At 49.9% G+C, this 20,050-nt stretch overlaps 1 protein-coding gene across 1 annotated transcript in view; it reads right to left on the bottom strand.

The window, feature by feature from the left end:
* Positions 1-20,050, bottom strand: part of ZFHX3 (zinc finger homeobox 3) — a 112,619-nt gene that overhangs the window by 13,462 nt on the left and 79,107 nt on the right. The window contains exons 5-7 of the mRNA XM_059824871.1: positions 9,903-10,030; positions 9,495-9,695; positions 298-400 (exon numbers count right to left, since the gene is read on the bottom strand). Of these exons, the coding sequence (XP_059680854.1) occupies positions 298-400; positions 9,495-9,695; positions 9,903-10,030 (432 nt within the window). The remainder of the gene's footprint in view (positions 1-297; positions 401-9,494; positions 9,696-9,902; positions 10,031-20,050) is intronic.

The raw sequence follows: 20,050 nt of genomic DNA, 5'->3' as shown, positions 1-20,050 counted from the left end.
TCTCCTTTGCAAGGTTTCAACACCATTTCCACATGAATTGTCAGGGTGGTGAGCTGTGCTCCTCAGCTCTGAGCCGCCCTGCTCTGCCCTGCCCCAGGGGACACCCAGGGCACCAGACTGTTTGTGGCGCAGATGAAGGGAGACGGCCCTGCTGGGTACTGTCCGACTGTGGTTCTCAGGAGGCAGTTGGGCACATGGAGCTCACCTGGGCGGAGATGCCCCCAGACACCGTCCCTGACCAGGAGATGGGAGCTGGGGGAGTGGTGGGACCTGTGGACCTCATTGACCCGCACTCACCAGGCTGCTTCCCCAGCTCCTCTGCGGCAGAGTTCCCGTCTTTCTCTGGAGCGGCTGCCGGAAGAAACATGCTGCTGGGCATCATCACCTCAGGTGTTGTCACCTGGAGACAGGGAGGAAAGGATGGGGGGAGAAGAAAAACACAGGAAAATATTTTAAACATCTTCAGTGGCAAAATTAGACACCAGTATTGTAAAGTCAGAGGCGTCACTTTTCATAGCTCACTGAAGACTCATATTTATTAGACAAAGCTCACATCAGTCAAAAGTGTTTCTACAGTTACATTCTGGACATAATTAGCAGTGCACACTTGAAGAATAATCTTATTATTAATATTTTTCCTTTATGTAGAATTCAGACTTTGATCACTGACAATGTTTTGTCATGGGCTGTGAAACTTCTTGTGCAACCAATTAGGTAGATAAGTTGAAAGGCCCACCTTAAGCTGCTGAAAACATAATAAGGCCCCTAATTAAATCATACCTCGTAAAGTACACTGTAATCTTGAACTAGGGAGCATTGCAGCACTGTTTTCAAAGTGTATCGGTGCAGGAAAAGGAGGGGCATGAGAAAGAAAAGTACAAATAAGGAGAGAGGTGACAAAGGAAAGGATGAATAAGGAAAGCCTAAAAAGACAGCAAATTGTCTGCGAAATGAAAAGCTTTTGGTAACCCTTTACTTGCTCTGACTGATGTGTTCCCTCAGCCTCTCTTCAAGTGTTTGTCTAGAACCCGCACAATCATAACCAGTGCTTCAACACCAACATTTTTTTAAAGAGCTGGAGAGTTTGCGTGCTTCACCTGGAGACGCTCTTCGAGAGAGTCACATGCATACGCTCATCTTTTTCTGGAAAACTGTGTTTCTTTGGGTGTATCCGGTCACACACAGAACATACAAACTACCTCGCTAGCAGTTTGCGTGTGGTTGGCGTCAGATGCAGGACAACGAATACCCTTCTGAATGTCCAGAGCCAGTATCTCACACCACCGGAAAAGCTGCCCCACAGCCCTTCTCCCCAGAGCAGCAACTGGAAAGAGACCCATACCACCATCACCTTCCGTGCCGTATTCCAGCGCACGGCTGCCAGCACTGGTTAGATGCCTGCGGCAAGCAAAGACACCTCTAAAGCTCCGAGCAGCTGCGTGCTTCACCCCGCTGACGCTCAGGAAGCGTTTCCTTTCACCAGGGCTGTGGCACTTGAAGGAACAGAAACCAACGCTGACTTGCACTGCTTGCGGTGCTTCTGCTCCCAGCCTCTGACTGCTGGGAGAGTAAGGCATGAATAAACCCTCCTAGACAGGTATGTTTCCTAGCAAAACAAGTCTCTCTGTCCTTCTGTGAGGTACTAAGAGGGCATCTGAACCTTGGATTCAGAAGAGAGTGAGTGAGGCTGTTATCTGCGTGCAGCATACCTTGCCTTCTGCAAAGTCAAGAACCACAAGGCTCCGACTGAACCGCTTGAGATATTAGCAAATCTGTGGTGATGCTGAAGGTAAACCTATGTGCAGGACGTGAAATCTTCCTTATCTACACACTTGTCAAATCCAAGCAAACGCAGACTAGACCTTGGCTTTGCTAAGTGAGTGGAAGTAAAAACAGTCCACGAAAAACCTCAGAAACAAACATTCGCGTATGAGTGGCTGCAGACATCCGAACTGCACCGGGAGGGATGCTGAGCTCCCTCCCTTCACTGGGATGGCCGGTGCACGGAGGTTGAGCGCCAGGTGCCACGGACATCTGCAGGAAAGGCAGGTGACACTGATGAATCACCAGGAGGGAAGCTGAGCGCACCAAATTCATTCCACCTTTTCCTCTAAGCAGGAACATCTGACAGTTGTGGGTGGTGGGTCGGGAGCCATGAAAGGTCACCGGCTAATTCCTGGTAGTCAGGCTTGGAGGAGGGGGACAAGCAGGGATGCTGAGGAGGGAAGGCAAGAAGGAGCCGTCCCTCTCAGCTTTATCAGCAGGGAGAGTGCTTTCCTAGGATCTTTAGGAATTATGAAAAACAAATCATGAGAAATTAGAAAAAACCCCAACAGAGTAGAAAAAGAATAAAATTATCTAACACCTCAGCTGCACATCATTATAGAAAACCGTGGGCTTTTTATACACATTACAGTAAGGCAGCCATCCCCACTACCACACTCAGTACGACGGATCAGTAATTGTTTTCATACACTTTAATTAGAAAAACTCAGATGGCTATGAATAATAATGGAAAAGAGAGACTTTTGCACTTGAAAGGTTGAAGTCAATCAAGTGTGAATGACGGCAAAAAAGAAAAAAAAAAAGACACCAATTCATCAGGCCTCTGTTGTCTCGCCGCGTCTTTAATCATAATTCCTGATTGGGATTCAAGAAGGCAGTAAGCAGCGGTTCTTTGTCTGCCTTCACCTTCCGTCAATTAACTCTCCCCGAAATATAATCATCAACCTCACATGCTCCTCTGCATCTTAATCTGGGTCTCCAAACCAATAAGTCCTGCCCTATATGTGTTTAAGTAATTACCTTTATCTACCTGCATCTCCATAGCCACAGTTCTCACACCACTTCCACCCTCCCTGCACAATAAAAAAAAAAGGAGGGGGGAAGGAAAAGAAAAAGGCTGTGGTACATTAAATTGCTACAGGCACAAAATCCTGAAAGGCAAACAGAAAAAAGCTTGGAAAAAAGTGCAGGAAACTAGAAATTCTGGATATGGATGTAGGGCAACTGCAGGCAGTCCAGACAGCCACACAGGGGTGGCCCTGGGAAGCAAAACCTTGAAAATAAGGCACTGGTCTTGCTTCAGCAGCTGGACCTGCTTTCGTCCTCTACCTGTCTAGCACCATTCAGGCTTCTCCTGAAAATGCCGCCTGCTTGCTATGCCATTTTTCAGGGCAGGACTACTCTGTCTCTTCATCCCCACGGACCACTCTCGAGCAGGGAGCGAAGATGAAAATAGTGAATATAGGCTGCGTGTCTCAAATTCATTTACAATTCCAGACTGCCCATTTTGAACTATTTGTCCTTTTACACTGCAAACCCATCCGTCGAGATACCATTTCCTTGTACGTGCAGAAAATGCCTCGCACGTTGCGGCTGCTTTTAATATAAACAAATAGTGGGAGTACAAGGGGGCAGGCAGGTTTAGTAGGCCACGGCCACCCGACAGATAAACAAGGAGTGGTGCTCTGCGACACAGCATTCTGTACTTCAGATGTGTTTAAATGACATTAACTGTTCTGGTGATAGAGAGGAATGTGTTTATCTCGAGCACAGCCTGTGTTAGTGCGTGCGGTTGTTAAATGCTCTCTACCTCTCTCTCACCTGAGCAGGCGATACCTGGCATGTAGTCCTGGCATCCACCCGCAGCTCTGCTCAATACCTGCATCGCCCTGTTTAAATGTCTCTTCAACACCAACTCATTCACAATGGCAACATGTCAGTCAGGGTGAACGGTTATTAAAAAAATAACCCTACAGATCTAAGTCCAACAAATGTGATCTGTCGTCTCCCTTTCCTTCTTCTGTACATACTTGTTTTGCTCTGCCTAACATTAAACTGTATCCCCTTTGCAGCTGCAGCCGCAATCTTCTGGCCCACAAGCCACCAGCAAAGCCTTACAGCTTGGAAACACCACTCTGTCCCACCAGCTCCACCTCTGCGCACAGCCCCGACAGCGCCTGTCTCCCCGCTGCTCCTGCGCCCGAGGTCTCCTCTAGGTTGCTCTCACAGTGTTATCGCACAGAAGGCAAACGGTCCCCTCGACCTGTGTCGCTCTTGACCTTTCTGTCCACATGAAACCGGGAGGTGGGGAGGGATTGGCAGCTCACTCCTACCCGCTCTTTCCAACAGCCCAGCATTCGGATACCAATACGTGGATCAGGTTCTGTTTATCTGTACTTCAATGCCTAGAGCCAGTGTCTCCAGGAAAACTCTTAACGCTGGGGCGAGCACTCAGGGCGCACCCTTCGCTCCAACTGCCCTGTCCCCGCTCCTGTCCTGCTCGGTGGGGCAGTAACTTGCTTGGGTAAAGAGAGAAGGAGGGGGAAGTTTGGGCCAGAGTCTGTGGCAGCCCCTCCTGCGCCCCACTTTGAAACAGCTCCCCTGTGGTCTGTACTGGAGATGGGAACACCGGCCGGAGAACCTCCCTCTAGAGCAGACTGCAGAGAAGCCAATTATCTGCCTTAGAAGATGGAAAGTTGTTGGGACAAGCCTCTCTCCTTCCAAGGACCCTCCCTTTCAGGTGAAATTCAGATTCCCCTTACGCAGATAAAATTTCTTCATGATGACCAGATCCACTAACACGTATGGGCACCCCAATTCGACGGCTGTTTCTATAGACAAAGTGGTCCAGTGAGTGACTGTTACAAAAAACCCAAGGGCTGACAGGCCACCTCTCCTGCCTCCCTGCCCCACGAGTATCCTCGCAGATCGCACATGCCCTGACACCTACAGACCTGTCACCGGCCTGGAGAACAACCTGCGGGTCCACTCCTCACTGGTGACAACCTCCACAAGTGACAAGCATGGCTCCTGCCACTACTGGATCTACCAGATTTTTAAGACGACGAACTGCAGAGCTGTGTATCAGCATGGGCTGGAGGCTCAGAGCTGTAACACCCTTCCCGCACTGGCCCCGGCAGCGTGACACAAGCATATTCTTGGCAAATCCAAAAAATTAATCTTGGATTGCATGAATAGCCAGCTCCCCTTGTGCACTGGATCTGCCTGCTCTGACTTTCCTCCGGACCGAGCAACTGAACCTGTAGACAGTCTATGCAGATCCTCCGTAAATGCCCCAAAATGCTGAAATCATGCGGCTTTGAAAAGAAAATCTCTAGAAGGGGTCTGAGGAGATACATTACTATCCCTATGTCCATGCAACCGGGGGAAATACACATGCAATGCAAGGTTCCCCACCAGACAAAGGAGGTAATTTCCATTACAAAGAGAGAGAGAGGGTGCTGGAGTGAAAAGCTTCATTAGACTCAGAGAGGCAAAGCGATGGCAGTATACCAAGGTCACTTCTAATTTAGACCATCTAATTGGCAAACATGGCTCCAAATGGCTATCATCTCACAGGGCTCAGAATTAATGAAGCCTGATTATTTTCATTACCTTCATCCGAGATGGAGAATGAGACACAGAGTGAGAGGGAAAGGGGGGAGTGAGAGGGGGCGAGAAGGAGGGAGAGAGAAAAATTGAATGACAGCAGAAGGCAGAGAGCAGTAAGAAAAGACAATAGGAAAGAGGGAAAAAATGTAAAGATAGCAAGAGGGAGAAGTGGGGATGGCAGAGACAGGCAAGAATTACTCTTAGAGCAAGGGAGAAAAGAAAAAGATGGAAAGAAGGCTGAACGCTGGGCAGACGCCCTACACCGAGGAAGAGAAAACTGACAACAGAAATGACGGGAGAGGAATGTGCAGAAGGATAAAGCCGGCTGTGGGAGGAGGGAGAGCTCCCCACTCCCGGAGGCTCTCGGGAAGCCGTCCCTTCTCCCGGCTTGAGCCCATCAGTCTTGTCAATCGACTGTGCAGGCGAACTGCACTTCACCCTCATTAAGGGGCTCTCTGCTGAAGCGGTGCAGGCCCAAGATTAGCGAAGAGGCCGTTATGTGGAAAGATGGCGACTAGACCTGCTTACAGTGGCTGAAATGCCACTTGGCCGCATTTGTTCCCCAGCCCTGGGAAGGGAAGCCGCAGGAGGCGGGGGGGACGGCGGGAGCCCCTGCTCCTGCCCACGGGGCCTTCCCCGGCCCCCACGCCGCGCGGGGGTGCGGCGCGCACTCCTCTCCCCTCACCCTACGGCTGCAGCCCCGCCGGCCCCTGTCCCAGCGCCTGGGCCAGTGGGGAGGACCCGGGCATCCCGTGGGACAGCCAGCCCGGCTGCTCGCGGATAGGGAAAGGACGGGGCACGGAACAGCCAGCTCTGAGATGCTGAGCACAAGCAAGCAGCCGTTACTATGGCAACAGACATATTAGACACTGCAGGTTCCTGAAAGGCGTCTGATAAGGTATTATTAACTGGAGCCTCCTCCAAACGCCGAGCGCAAAGACACTGTGTCGAAGGGGACCTGGCTCCCATTTACTGGACTGCAATTCCCTCGTGGTGGCACCAAGACCCGATTCACGCGCAGACTGAGAGGGGAATCTTGGCTAGAATGAGCAAAATTAGGAACCTTTGATACTGCCGCATTCTGCACAAGCCATAATGATTTCTCAAACTGTTTGTCATGTAATGCAAAAAAGAACCGCCTCCTTGACCCACACGCTATCTGACTTGAAGCAGGAGAGGCAATCTTCCTCCCCGGACATACCTCGGAACCAAAGGAAAGGGCAACCCAGGGCCAGTGGCAATGGCAAAGTGGAAAAACCAGAAACAAGCAAGGAGATGAGCTCCACAGCTAAGCCAGACTCCGCGGTTCTCAGCAGCAGTCCGTGCTCTGCAGCGGCAGGATGAGGCCCTGCTCCAGCCCAGCAGCTGTGCTCACCTAAAGGGACTCTCCTCCACAGTGCTGCAGCCGCTTTGGCCATGTCCTCTGTGGGGTGTCCCCAGCTCCTTAACAAGTGGCTTCTGCGGTCTCCCTGTATCCTGGAGGACACAGAGCTGCTCAGGCCGAGGACGGACCGGCCCAACTGCACCTGCTCCAGGCTGCGCGTTCTGCTGACAGCCCAGCTCAGAAAGGAACCATTTCACATCAGCGTTACAGATACCCTTAGCAAACTGGTTACGCTTGCTGGCGTAAGAAAGGGGCTCAGCTTCTGCTCACTGCTCTTATAAGGTCAAAATGTCTTCCATCAATTTAGTTAGAAGCTAACAAGATTCGTTCAAGTCCTCAGAAGGTATTTACGCACTTAAGCGCCATCAATCAATATGGATGCAGGTCGCAGAGACCGAGGTCTTTGTGATGGGACAGCTCCTTGACCCAGGTGCAGAGTCGTCGGCAGAGCAGAGCTACGCCCTGCTAGAGCCCGCGGGCACGGCCAGCTCCGCTGGCTTACCGAACTGCTGCTGCTCTTCTTCCCTGCCTCTCTATGTCCTGTTATTAGAGAGTGCTGGGACCTGTCAGCCTGGCGGTACTTTTAGTGGGTTTTACAACGCGGTGCCTACTTGGGGCAGACGTGGTTCTCACAGGCGATCAGAGCATTGGTTCAACAGTGGCCACTGTGAGCCTTCGCAGCCTGCCGGGGCGCAGGACGCGCCTTCGCTCCTGCAGAGCCCGACGGGGCCGAGAGAGAGCGTGGAAAAATGAGAGGACAGGTAGCTGGCAAAGCAAAGGGGGAAGAGAAAAAGCATAAAGGTGTTTGACAAGGAGCCATGAGGGGACTAGAAGGGTGACAGAAAAAGAAGATGAGAGAATTGTAAGAGAAAAAGCTGGGCAACGCTGCATGTACTTGCTCAGATGATGTCACAGGAGGGGAGTTGATAAAGAACACGAATGCTATGACAAACACGGTATTATTTGCCTCCATTGGCAGGAATCAGCAAAGAAGGTCGAAAACAAGCAGAAATGGGGTGCAAGAAAAAACATCACAAAGAGAAAGACCTGACAGGAATCAAAACAAACACTTATTTCATATACTTGGCGACAAGTTCTTAAATGCAGACACAACCTTGCCTTGAATATTATACCAAAGAAATAACAGTGTAGAAATCTGACAATATCTCTCATTTGTGATTTTAGAAGGGTTTTTGAAAATGTGCCTTATTAATTCTACCTGTATCTTAAACTGACACTAGCAAATGGAAAGGCGCACTCATGTGAAACCTATGAACAGGAAATTCATGAAAGAAACATTCTGGGACTCAAAATGTTATTTACTGAAGCAAGTGCCTGAGTGCTGCAGAGTGGGGGAAGCCTTTATGAGTATTTTTGCGTTGTGACAGCACCTACAAGTCCCACAGAAGAGGTTCCAGCAGCTGCACACACGACCATGCACACACCAGCAACAGAGACAGACTCTGGGTCAGCGGCTCCGGGCTAAAGCAAGCCAGAGCACAAACCCAGGTCTCACAAATGAGAACTTGAACGCTGTGCTGTCAATTTACTACTTCTCACCAAGCACTAGTTCTCGAGTTAGACAAATTTCGATTCCTCGGTGATGGTGCTGGAAGAGGATTCCCATGCTAGGTGCCAAAACAAGGATGCAGGGCAGAACAAGAGCCTGGTGCAAACACGTCTGTGCTGAACCACAATCTGCTGTCTGAAGTTTCTGTTCCCCATCAGAATATTGCAATAGCCATCACAACCCATACACAGGCACGATGTCGTTTGACAAACAGCTTGAGAAGCGGAGTTGTTACAAGTTTTGAGCTCTACATGAAGACAGTTGACTTTATCTAGCAAACTTTCACTCCACACTTCAGTGGCTAACTTCCTACTTCAGAGAATTTTAGCTGCCTATGCTTAAATTTTAATTTAAAACCAGGCATTTCAAAACATCTCAAAACCAGCACTTGAAACAGTAGCTCTAGTATTCAACAGTCCCGTAAGGCTCCACCTCCCCTGGGCCAACGGCGGCGTATCCCTCGCTTGTTCAGGTTACCCTGAAAAAAGGGAATTGTTACACAACAAAAGCATTGTAATTTTGGATGGAGCAACTCCTCACAGAAGTAACAGATCCAACTTATCTCATACAACCACAACAATGATCCTCATTAAGTGAATGATGGGCAGAACATGGGCAGCACAATAGGACTGTCTCCCCTCCACGAGATGAGACCGCCAAGGGAAGTTACTCTATTGGTTCTTAAAATCGTATTTTAAGCAGAAACCTGATATCTAATTTCCTGTAATGTTACCTTAATCACCCTGGCCGTCCTTCTTGAGAAGTGCTCATCAACCCATGAGCACTTTCTCTCTGCAACAGGAGCAACACAGCACATCAGCTGCTGCATCTCTCAGAAGCTTCTGTGCAAAATGCCATCCCATGCAATGACTTCAGTAGTTAAAGGAAATTGTGTTTATTCTAATCTCTTCACAGGGAAACTCTCAACACTGCAACACTGCCAGTCTCCACAGTGCTCAAGCATGAACAAGGTAGTCTCTGCAGACAAAACATGCAGGGCTGGGAAAAACCTAAATGATAGAGCCCTGATGGATGAAGGAGCTGCCCAGTTCAGCAAAGTTAGCCCGTGCAGGTCAGGCCAACCCTCTACCCTTCATCTTTGCTAGGAAGGCAGCAGACGTGCTTGACTACGCAGCCACTTACCGTCATGATGAGTTTCTCGACACAGTCAGGTGACACACTGTGCAGATGGGTGAGGTGCAGCTGCAAATGGATCTTGTTGTTCAGCATGTCCTGGCAGAGCGGGCAGCGGAGCATGGGCTGCACTGAGTGCTGGGTCATGGCATGCACCCGCAGTCGATTCACGTCTGTGTTACTGTACTTGCAATATGGACACTGATACATCTGCAGAGCAAGACAAATGAATCATGCAATTGTTACAGCTGCTGCTTTCCTCTTTCCTTATAGCCAGACTTTAATAATTTGATGCCTTCTCCTACCACCAGTTACCACCTTTCATCCCCCTTCGCCTATTTTATTCTTTGCTTTTGGCACATATGAAACAAATTACCTGCTTGTAGATGCACAGAAAGCTGCGTTCTTCTTCCTTACCTGCTCTGATTTGGTCTCCTCTGAAGTTTTTGACCATTTAAAGGAGAGAGGTGACTCAGAGCTGCTGGGAAATGGTATTCGTTTAGAGGATGCTGGAGGCTCTGTCAGCTCCTTCTCTGCCTGGCTGGCTGGTGCTGCAACAAAAGGAGATTTATATCAGGACATCCCCAAAGAGGCTTAGGTTGGACAAAGACAGTATTTCCATTTACTCTGCTGCTGTTTCTTGAAACACATGCCAAGGTGTTGGAGGAGGATGAGTTTGTGGACTAACTTATGTCCTACAAAAACATGCCTGGCCATAAAAAGTTCATTCTTGATTACCTTCCATAGTAAGGGAACTGAATCATTTATAAGTAGAAGCAGAGAAATCTCAGCTATTTCTGTGGGCTGCTTACAACCTGTTAGGTGCAGGAGAGCCTTGTCCCGTGTTTATGTCAGACACAAAAACGCTTGGCCAGATGCGAAGGCCAGCGTGTCATCTCCACGAGCAGTTGGACTGACTCGACAAAGTGGAACTCATACTCCCAGCTCACCCAGGACGTTTTGCATATGAACACTCCGGAATACCTTTGCCTGGGAGACGGCTGGAAGCTGTGGCCGTCAACCCAACTGACTTGCACTCTGTGCTGGAAGCAGCAGCACACTGCCAGGACGGCTCCAGCCAGCTCAGCCCATGCGCCTCGGGGAAGAGCATCTGAGGGTACGTCCCAGCAAGCGGTCCCACCAAAATCACGATGGCAGACCGGCAGCAGGACCCAGCCTACAGCCAGTGCTGAGGAAAGGCGATTTTATTTCAGCAAAACAGAAAGAGGCAAAAAAGCCCAGAAGTCAACAGCAAAACACTCTGCAAGTTGAGGCACTCTGAGAAGCACATCCCTGACCTTTACCCCTCCCCCGAACCCTGGCAGCCTGCAGTACATAAATTTGTGGGACATCTATTATTTAAAAACTGTAAGGACAAGTATATTATACACAGCCCCCGTCTCCTCCTCCCCGAACACACATTCATAACAGTACTTTAATCTGTCTCGAATCGACTTCAAACCCATTTCGCCCTTAATGGGAGTTATTCATTTTCACTTGAAAGGTAATATATGACAGCTGGATATTTAATATGATGGATCGGCTGCCGATTAACAAGGCACTGTAGCATTCTTAGGCCAGTCCTCCATACTCTTCCCCTTGTCTCTTATTCTCTTTGTGAGCCCGCTGGTATCTGCTCCCTGTTTCAGAAGATGCCGTCAGATTAAGATCCAGGTAAACTGCTTCCTTCTCAAAGATCCTTCCATTCACTGACATGAGCAGTATTTCGAAAGGTACCACATCACAGTAAGAAACACAATCCCCATTTCTAACCGCCTTCCCTGCCAGACCCCGCCTCTAAGCATTTGGCTAAATAGAGGCAAAATAACTTCCAGGAGAGGGGAAACAGGTATTGCAAAGAGATCACAATACTGCCAGAGTGAGGCAGGGATCAGAAGAGCTCTGGTGCTTCTAAATTTCTCCTGGTAGACTTGGCCATGCCAAAGCCTGCTTAGAGTTGATTTCCTTCCCTGTAGCGCTGCCCTGCCGCATGCCTGGTACTTCAGCCCTGGTTGGTTACACAGCCTCCATGCACGGATGTAAAGTCCAGCTGTATCTGAAACCAAAACCACAGGACCCCACTGTGCTGCCAACTCCATTAAAACATCCAAACCTAGAGTTTCTTTGCGTAAAATAAGTCTGCAGTGTCAGTGCTGAATTACGGACACCCATGCAGACCCTGCTCTGCCCCCTGCACAGAATGATGGGCTGCTTCTCAGGTCGATCCGCTGGCTGAACCCGAGGCCACCCCTAGGGTTCAGAACTGGGAAGTCGTTAAAGATGTCTCCAGGGCCAAAGCTGGCCTTCCTTACTTCCTACTAATAAAATGTGCTTGGAGCATGAGAAACACGGCACCACCCCGGACCCACCTGCGGTCCCTCCCAGTGCATTTGGGGAGGCAGAGACCACCACCGAAAGCCAGCACCGTGGCAGACGGAGGACCACCCTGCCTTAAAATGCCCTGCCCAAGCCTTGTGTGACGTGAGTGGCCCCAATAAGGAGGCTAATGGCTGATTGACATTGTCCTCTCCTCAGTGTGACCTCGGACATTGAAGCGTCAGCCCCAATCAGGCAGTCAGTCATTGGGAGCAGCGTCCAGAGACCCCAGGTCTGCCAGCACGGTCACGCAGCCATGCGAGCTCTGCTCCAGCCCTGCACCAGGCTGGGACGACACCACCAGCCACCACTTCGGGTCCCCTTAGACTTCTCTGCCCCAGACGGTGATCGTGTCTCCTATGTGGTCCAGACAGGGTCTCTCCAGGCTCTGTATCTGTCAACTGCCACTTCAAACCTTTGGGTGTCATCTGCTCCACAAAACTACTGACAAGCGCTGCCACGAGCCGGGCTGGGACTACCAGCCTGCGAGCAGGGCAGGGGACGTGAGGGAGGAAAAGGGATGACCAGAGAAACCACTGCTCATGTATATGGGTCACCTTTCCAAATAAAGGATGACAACACTTTCAGTTTTGGCAAGAGTGAGAACCATGAAATACCTACAGAATTGCATTAACAAACCCAAGTGAGCTCTGGACACTTACAAAATTGTGCCCACCGGCAGTGGGATCCGCGCTGACACAGCGAGGTACGAGGAGCTCGAGGAGCCCCTGGTCCTCACCCTCTGCCATCGAATTTACTGTGCACTGCTTCTAGCAGCTCACCAAAGTGATGATTGCAGATGCAGTGACCAAATTCAGCAACACAACTGCCACTACCCCGTAGCTGCTGAACACTAGCTGTCACCTCTGGAGTCAGGAGAGGTTATTTTCTTATTTCCTTTCTACTGGGAAGCAGCCTGCTTAGAATTAGGGAAAAGTAAAAGATAATTAAAATTTGCTTTCACTCACCATCTCCAAAGTGTCAAATTTTATTAAATGCACTTGATCCAACCCATAACTTTAATCCTTCAAAACCAGAATTATTAATGATTGGCCAGACCCCAGAATAACTGGTTTGTTGCAGAGTTCTGAAAAACACATACTGCATATTTGTTCTAAGTAGTATTTTTTGAGTTGACAGCTCAAGTGGGAATTTTAACACGGAGACCGAAGTTTATTGTTGATAAACAGCCAAACACACGAAGTGACACATTCAGTCCATATCACAGATCAGAGGAATTAAGAACCGTCTTCTGCCTGGAGAAACGAGGACACGCAGCTCAGCGCCTGCCTGCAGAGCTCTCCAGCAGTTGTGCGGGACCTTTGCGTCTGCGCGGGTGGATGGGACGAAATGTCCTCGGTCGAAAATGTCATAAGGGCCCCGGCCCCGAACGGCAGCTTGGCACCAGAGAAGGCGGAGCACAACGCCTGCGCCCTAACCACATCCACGACCACACTCGAGAGGCACAGGCCTTGCAGAAAAGAAAGAGGAATCTGGGTTCAAAGTATGATGAATCACTACATATCAATTAGTATTGCTATCTTTTGACTCTTTAAACGGATTTAGTTCTGATTTGCCGACCCGAGAGAAAAATCTGCGTTTCTCAACAAATGCACCCGCAAGCCAAGCGCAAGGGGACAGCACCGCTGCCAGCGTGCTGCCCCGCCACAGCACTTCTTGGGGACCTGCTTCTCTTCGCGCTCCTCCTTGGCAGCTTCTGCTTTTCAGAGGAGGAGGAGAAATCCTCCCAGGCGTTATTTCAGAGGTGAGATGGGACGCTTCCTCGGAAGTCGGGATCCTTTCCTTTGCTAGGTCCAGAGGTGAAACCGGCAAGGGTCCCCGAAGCTGCCTGCTCTCCGTCCTGTGGGAGGGGAGTCGCCACCCCACCTCCCAGCCATCAGATTCTTTTAGCTAAAGTACCACTGACAGCCCCTTCATCTAAACTTCCATCTCCCAACCCAGCAACATAATGGAGAAGCCAATTAAATGATTATTAATTCATGCTGCTTTCCGTAAGCCAGAGGTTCTCATCTCCCTGCATTCCGTAAACCAGCTTGCCACTTGCCCTAGAAATTTACAGTGGGGTTTCTGCTATCTCCATTGATTTAAAAAACAACACCCTCCCCGCCCCCAGCCTACTGAAAAAAATCCCTTCCTACTAAGTTCAGCAGCCAGCCTGGGAAAAAGTTTTCAGCGGGACCAGGGAACTGTGTTTTCACTGCCCGATGGAAAATAAAATTCCATATTTGGTGGTGCCTCCCTCCTCAAACTTCCCCTGACGTTTTCTTGCAGCAATTACTCAGCATCACGAGCCCTTGTCCAGACCGACCTGCCTGCCGCGCCTGCACAGCCCTGCCACTGGAAACACCCGCGACGGCAGCCGTCACCCCTGCACGGGTCTCGCAGAGGAACATCCTTAAAACGGCTGCGGTTTTCCTCCCAAAATCCTGAGACTGGAGCGGACTGTTTTATCTGTTTTCAGGCTCACGCAGCCTTTGCCGTGGGTGAGGGGCGAGGCCAGACCTACCTGCGCAGATCCATTAACGGCAGCTCAGGAGCCCAGAATAACGGCGCGCAAAGATTCGCTCTCAGCCTCTCTGGCAGACAGTTGCTATCCCACAGAAACACACAATTTGTATTAACACAGCAAGAATAACCCTGAGAAGGCAACTCCACGAGAGACTGTGGTGACGCGAAAGCGGTGAGAGCCCCGCTCAGGGCTCCCCGAAAGGGCACCTGGGCACACAGTGCTGCCTCCGCGCCGCCCGTTTGTTACCGCGCGTCTTCATAATATGCGGTCGAATGTTTCTCTCTGAAACGCTGTCTGTTTACATTCCTTATTCCCTGAAGGAACCATTCGTTCTAATACGATGTTGTAGCTGTACTAACAGGCCTGTATATTGCCTGTTGCTCTACAGTATTTTTTCAACACTGTATTTGATAAATAACGTGATCGCATGATAGACAGAAGCAAGCACATAGAGGTTTGCAAGCACACTCTTGTACCCAGACCTTTACTGCTGCCTTTCAGAAATGTGGCCCTGAAAATAGTCAAATAATTTGTTTTTCTAACGCTGTGTCATACCTTTCAGCCTGCAGTGCGTATGAACAACTGAATTACTATTAAATATTCATACTACAGCCCCCAGAAGCCCCAGCCACCACCAGACTTTGCTGCCACGCTCTGTACAAATGCAGAGCACCCAGAAAACATTGCGGTGAAACGCTAGGCACGAGGGGCACGTGGAGGCAGCGCTTTGCTTGCCATCATGAGCACCACGGATCTTCCCCGCGGCCCCGCAGATCAGCTCATCTCCCGCCGGCTCCTGGAGGAGGCCCTGGCTAAACTGGTGGGAGAGTTCAGGGAGGAGTATTGGAGAACTGGCCTGTTTGCTTCCTTTGCTAGGAAACTGACTCTGTTCATTACATTTCCTACTAAAGGAAACAAACTATGTGTGAGGGATGTCATTAAAAACAAAAACAACAACAACAAAACCCCCAACAAAATGACCAATGCTTTCCCTGAATTAGTCTCCAAGAAATTAAAAATAAAACCACTTTGCTGGTAATACAGATCTTCCAACTAACCAAACTACCAGTTGGAAAACTTTCCATCATTGATAGAGTCAGTCTTTGACAACGAAAAGCAGTTTGTTCTTTTCCTGCATAAACCTTCTCTGAAGAAAGGAGCTACTTGCCATCATACATTTTTTCCAAAGCGCCTGTTACAAAGGTACCATGTTTTCCCATCTTTGTCACTACTCATCTTTAAGAACACAGTTTAAAGTGTTCTTAAGATATTAACAAAGAATAGGAAAAGGATGCATTTTGTTTCAAATCAAAATTCAGAACTGACTGCATTTAGGAGAATCGAGACTAAAACTGGGCAGGACTGTTGTCCCTAGTGTATCTCTGCACAGGTGAAGAACAGAAGTGTGGTTGGCACTAGCAAGTCTGCAGTGTAGATGGGTTTAGCATATATGTATGATGTATCACCAGGTTTAGGGCTAGGGCTGTGAAAATTGGACCACAAGGTCCATCTATACTACAGTCTGCCAAGAGGTGGACCTGGAGAATAGTGGTAGCAGTCCAAAATGAGTTCAATATCTTGTTTAATATCTTTGTCGATGATCTGGATGAGGGGATCGAGTGCACCCTCATTAAGTTTGCAGACAACACCAAGTTGGGCGGGAGTGTTGATCTGCTGGAGGGCAGGAAGGCTCTGCAGAGGGATCTGGACAGGCTGGATCGATGGGCTGAGGCCAATTGTATGAGGTTCAACAAGGCCAAGTGCCGGGTCCTGCACTTGGGTCACAACAACCCCATGCAACGCTCCAGGCATGGGGACGAGTGGCTGGAAAGCTGCCCGGCGGAAAAGGACCTGGGGGTGCTGGTTGACAGCCGGCTGAAGATGATCCGGCAGTGTGCCCAGGTGGCCAAGAAGGCCAACGGCATCCTGGCCTGTGTCAGAAATAGTGTGGGCAGCGGGAGTAGGGAAGGGATCGTGTCCCTGTACTTGGCACTGGTGGGGCCGCACCTTGAATGCTGTGTTCAGTTTTGGGCCCCTCACTACAAGAAGGACATTGAGGTGCTGGAGCGTGTCCAGAGAAGGGCGACGGAGCTGGTGAGGGGTCTGGAGCACAAGTCTGATGAGGAGCGGCTGAGGGAGCTGGGGTTGTTCAGTCTGGAGAAGAGGAGGCTGAGGGGAGACCTCATCGCTCTCTACAACTGCCTGAAAGGGGGTTGTGGGGAGGTGGGTGTTGGCCTCTTCTCCCAAGTGACAAGTGACAGGACAAGAGGAAATGGCCTCAAGTTGCACCAGGGGAGGTTCAGGCTGGATATTAGGAAAAATTTCTTTCCTGAGAGAGTGGTGAAGCACTGGGAGAGGCTGCCCAGGGAGGTGGTGGAGTCACCATCCCTGGAGGTGTTCAAGGAAGGTGTGGACGTGGCACTGCGGGACATGGTTTAGTGGGCATGGTGGGGTTGGGGTGATGGTTGGACTGGATGATCTTACAGGTCTTTTCCAACCTTAATGATTCTGTGATTCTGTGACTGCAGCAGAAGCTGACCTTGGCACACGAGTAGCAAAATGCTCTGGCAAACGTACCTGAAAGAAAAGGCCTGGACCAAAGCCAGGACCCTTCCCTGCCCCGGGAGCAACAGCTCCCTCTTTGCCCCTCTGAGTTAGAGACCTGTGCCGGGCAGAAGGAAAGACGGGGTGAGTAGAAAATCATCCCTTCTTGTGCCCAGCATGACCCACGTTTGCAAAGTGGTATCCTAAAGCACTGCACCTTTTCTTCCAGCAATGGTGTCCAAGATTATATCTTTAGAACCATGGGAAATCTTGGGTTTTTTTAAATTACAAAGTGGCTGAAAGGAAACAAGCAATAATGTTTTATATTTACCTATTTCATATGGTTCTTGAGCCAGCTATCAATCCGTGTGAACATTACTGTCCAACTCAATTGAATAAATATTTCAAGTAACCTACCATGAGAGTCCATATCAACCAATTCATTAAATTCATGTGTTGAGCTTGGGAGATGGTCTAAACAACAGTAATTCAGCTAACTCTTTAAAACCAGCAAGAAGGGATCACCACTGCTGCCGGGCAGCACACAGCTACCTGGCGAGCAGAAACTATGGGTGAGGAAAGAGCAAACACGGAGAGTGGAGACAGCAGAGATGATGGCAGAGACCCACTCACTGAAGGACATGCGTGAAAAGCATCTGAAAGCAGCAAAGGAGCCATGGGACACGCTCCGCTGCAGCACAGCAATTCACCCAGCAGCGCCACTGAGATGGCCCCTCTGCGCTCCCGGATGTCCCAGGAAGCAGGGACTGCCGCACGGGCGGGTTTTAGTGTGTGCTATCGCTGCCGGGGAGGGAGCAACCGGGTTTTACTGGGGTGAACATGACATGCACGAGCTTTCAAGATCAGCAGCTGGCAAAGGCAGCCAAGAGCTGTGAGGGAGCCGTGCAGGCAGGGGGTCTGGCTCTGGTTTGGGGGCGTGCAGGGCCATTTCTCCCAGCTAGAAGTCAACAATTGTTCCACTTGGGCCAGAGCGGTATTTTTGCTGCTTTCTGGTTTTTAAGTAGCCCTACTTCACTAGGTACAAACAGAAAAAGTTCAAAAAAGAGTCACAAAACCGATCAAGCTGACCGCAAGGAAGAATCAAAGACGCTGTGCACGTGGCTGGGCTCAACAGCCCCACCAGAGCGGAGAGGGCCAGGACGGGGCAAGCTTGGCGGAGCCAGGCCAGGATGCTGTGCAGAGGACGACCGGGGATGCTCCGGGGCCGTGGCTTGGAGCAGCACCCGTGGCCGGCCGGCTGCAGCCAGCGGGCAGAGCCCGGGGAGTATCCCACGGCCTGCCCCGGGGAAGGGCTGACAGGCCCTCGGGTTCCTCTCGGAGCCAGCGCTGGGCCATCGCCTCCCCTTTGCCCCCCCAGAGACCAGAAACCCAGCACCGGCGGGCACTGCCGGGGAGCCAGGCGTGCGCCCCGCTCTCAGCCCAGCCTCCCCAGCGAGCCGCAGCACGGAGGCACCCGGCCCGGCTGTTTTCCTGGGCTTGAGCTGGCGCCTGGGAGCCTTTTGTGCTTTGTAAATCCTCAGGAAAAAAGCACAATTACAGCCAGCCTTCCCAACCCCTCTCCCAGCTTTCCGTCACACAGAAGCCAGGGTCAAGAGCCGCTCCATCGCGCCCCTTGTCCCCTTCCTCCCAGCCCACTCTGGCCCTCGTCTTTACTCTGCCCACAGAATACCCCAGCCATTAAGTGCTCAACAAACGCTATATTAAAAAAACAGAAAAAAGCGGCAGTGGGGGAGGGGCAGTAATAGATTTCCGTCAGGATGTGCCTGACCTGTTTTTTTCAATTTCAGTAATTAGAAAGGCAGTGGGCCTGTAGGAATTATTCATAAACTGCAGGAGCTGTGCAGTATACATTTATGTTAAACATGTCAAATCCGATTGAAATCATGCCTGCCAGCACCATACTCCATAAACACACTTTTCTGCAACAATTTCCCAGCTCTCGGCAGCCCATTAATACCTCCTTTAATAGCAATCTACCACGGATTCGAATCAGGGACGCTCCATTGCACTAATTGCTCTATGTTAGGTGAGCATCATGGATTAAAAAAAAAAAATCATTAAAAAAAATAAAAGCCCTTCAGGCTAGTCCTCTAGAAATATTTCATTTCAATCTATATTTTAAGTAGAGTTTGTTTCTTGTTTTTGTGGAAAAAAATCTGATATTCTGTATCTATACAACTGCCAGTGCATTAAGAAAGTCTCTTTCATAGCTGGGTCACTGCAGATGAAGTGCTTCTCTCTAGCCAGAAAATACATGTAAGCCCCACCCCAAATCTCCAAAGTCTCATACTGATCCAGGCTTTAGCTGGAAACCAATGGGTTGAATATTAATCATTTACATCCTGCCTTAAAAAAGGAGTCGGGAATAGCCATGATTTCTTTCCTCCTTGCTGGTTTGCTTGTGATAAATCTCACGTTAGTCACGATGAGATAATTTCTGAAGCTCAGCCATCGGGCAAAGAGCATCTCCCTTCTCCGGCACGGAGGTGGACGGCTCTGGAGCAGAAAGAGGGAAGCAGCAGGGCAGAGGCAGCTCTGGTGCGAGGGGGCTGCTCCGAACGGCGCTTGGGAGCCCCTTAATCCCACTGCCGGAGGCAGAGGAAAAAGAGAACGCGAAGAGATCCCGTCTAGAAACAGGGAACATCAGTCCTTTCCTCTTCACACTGTATTTCAGGAGTCACACAACAGTGTTAGTGCCTGAGCAGCACCGCTGCCTGTTAGGAGGCAAACAGAGGCAGTGCCAGCACTACCGAAAGCAGTCGGCACAGCCGCTTTCCAGAAATCTTTTAGGAGCCACAAAGATGTATGAGAAAATCAAGGTAAAATGAATCCTTATTTGGGACGGAGTTTTCCACACGTATATTTTAATGGAAAGTATTACCTAAAAAAATGTTTCTGCTTAAGATTATTCAGTTTTAAAATAAATAAAAAAGCAAATCAATAAATTTACTTTGCAACTGAGACACTTCGACAGCTTTACAATGAAATCAGAGAGGTTTTTCCTTTCAGTGCTAACACTGACACCGGTGCAGCCTGCCACGTGCGGACGCATGTACCGTAGAGCAGTCAAACAACCCTGACTCATCACTCACGC

This window comes from Gavia stellata, chromosome 15, assembly GCF_030936135.1.
Source record: "Gavia stellata isolate bGavSte3 chromosome 15, bGavSte3.hap2, whole genome shotgun sequence".
Classification (NCBI taxonomy): domain Eukaryota; kingdom Metazoa; phylum Chordata; class Aves; order Gaviiformes; family Gaviidae; genus Gavia; species Gavia stellata.
Note: the sequence above shows the minus strand (reverse complement) of the source record. Positions and strands in the feature narration are given on the sequence as shown.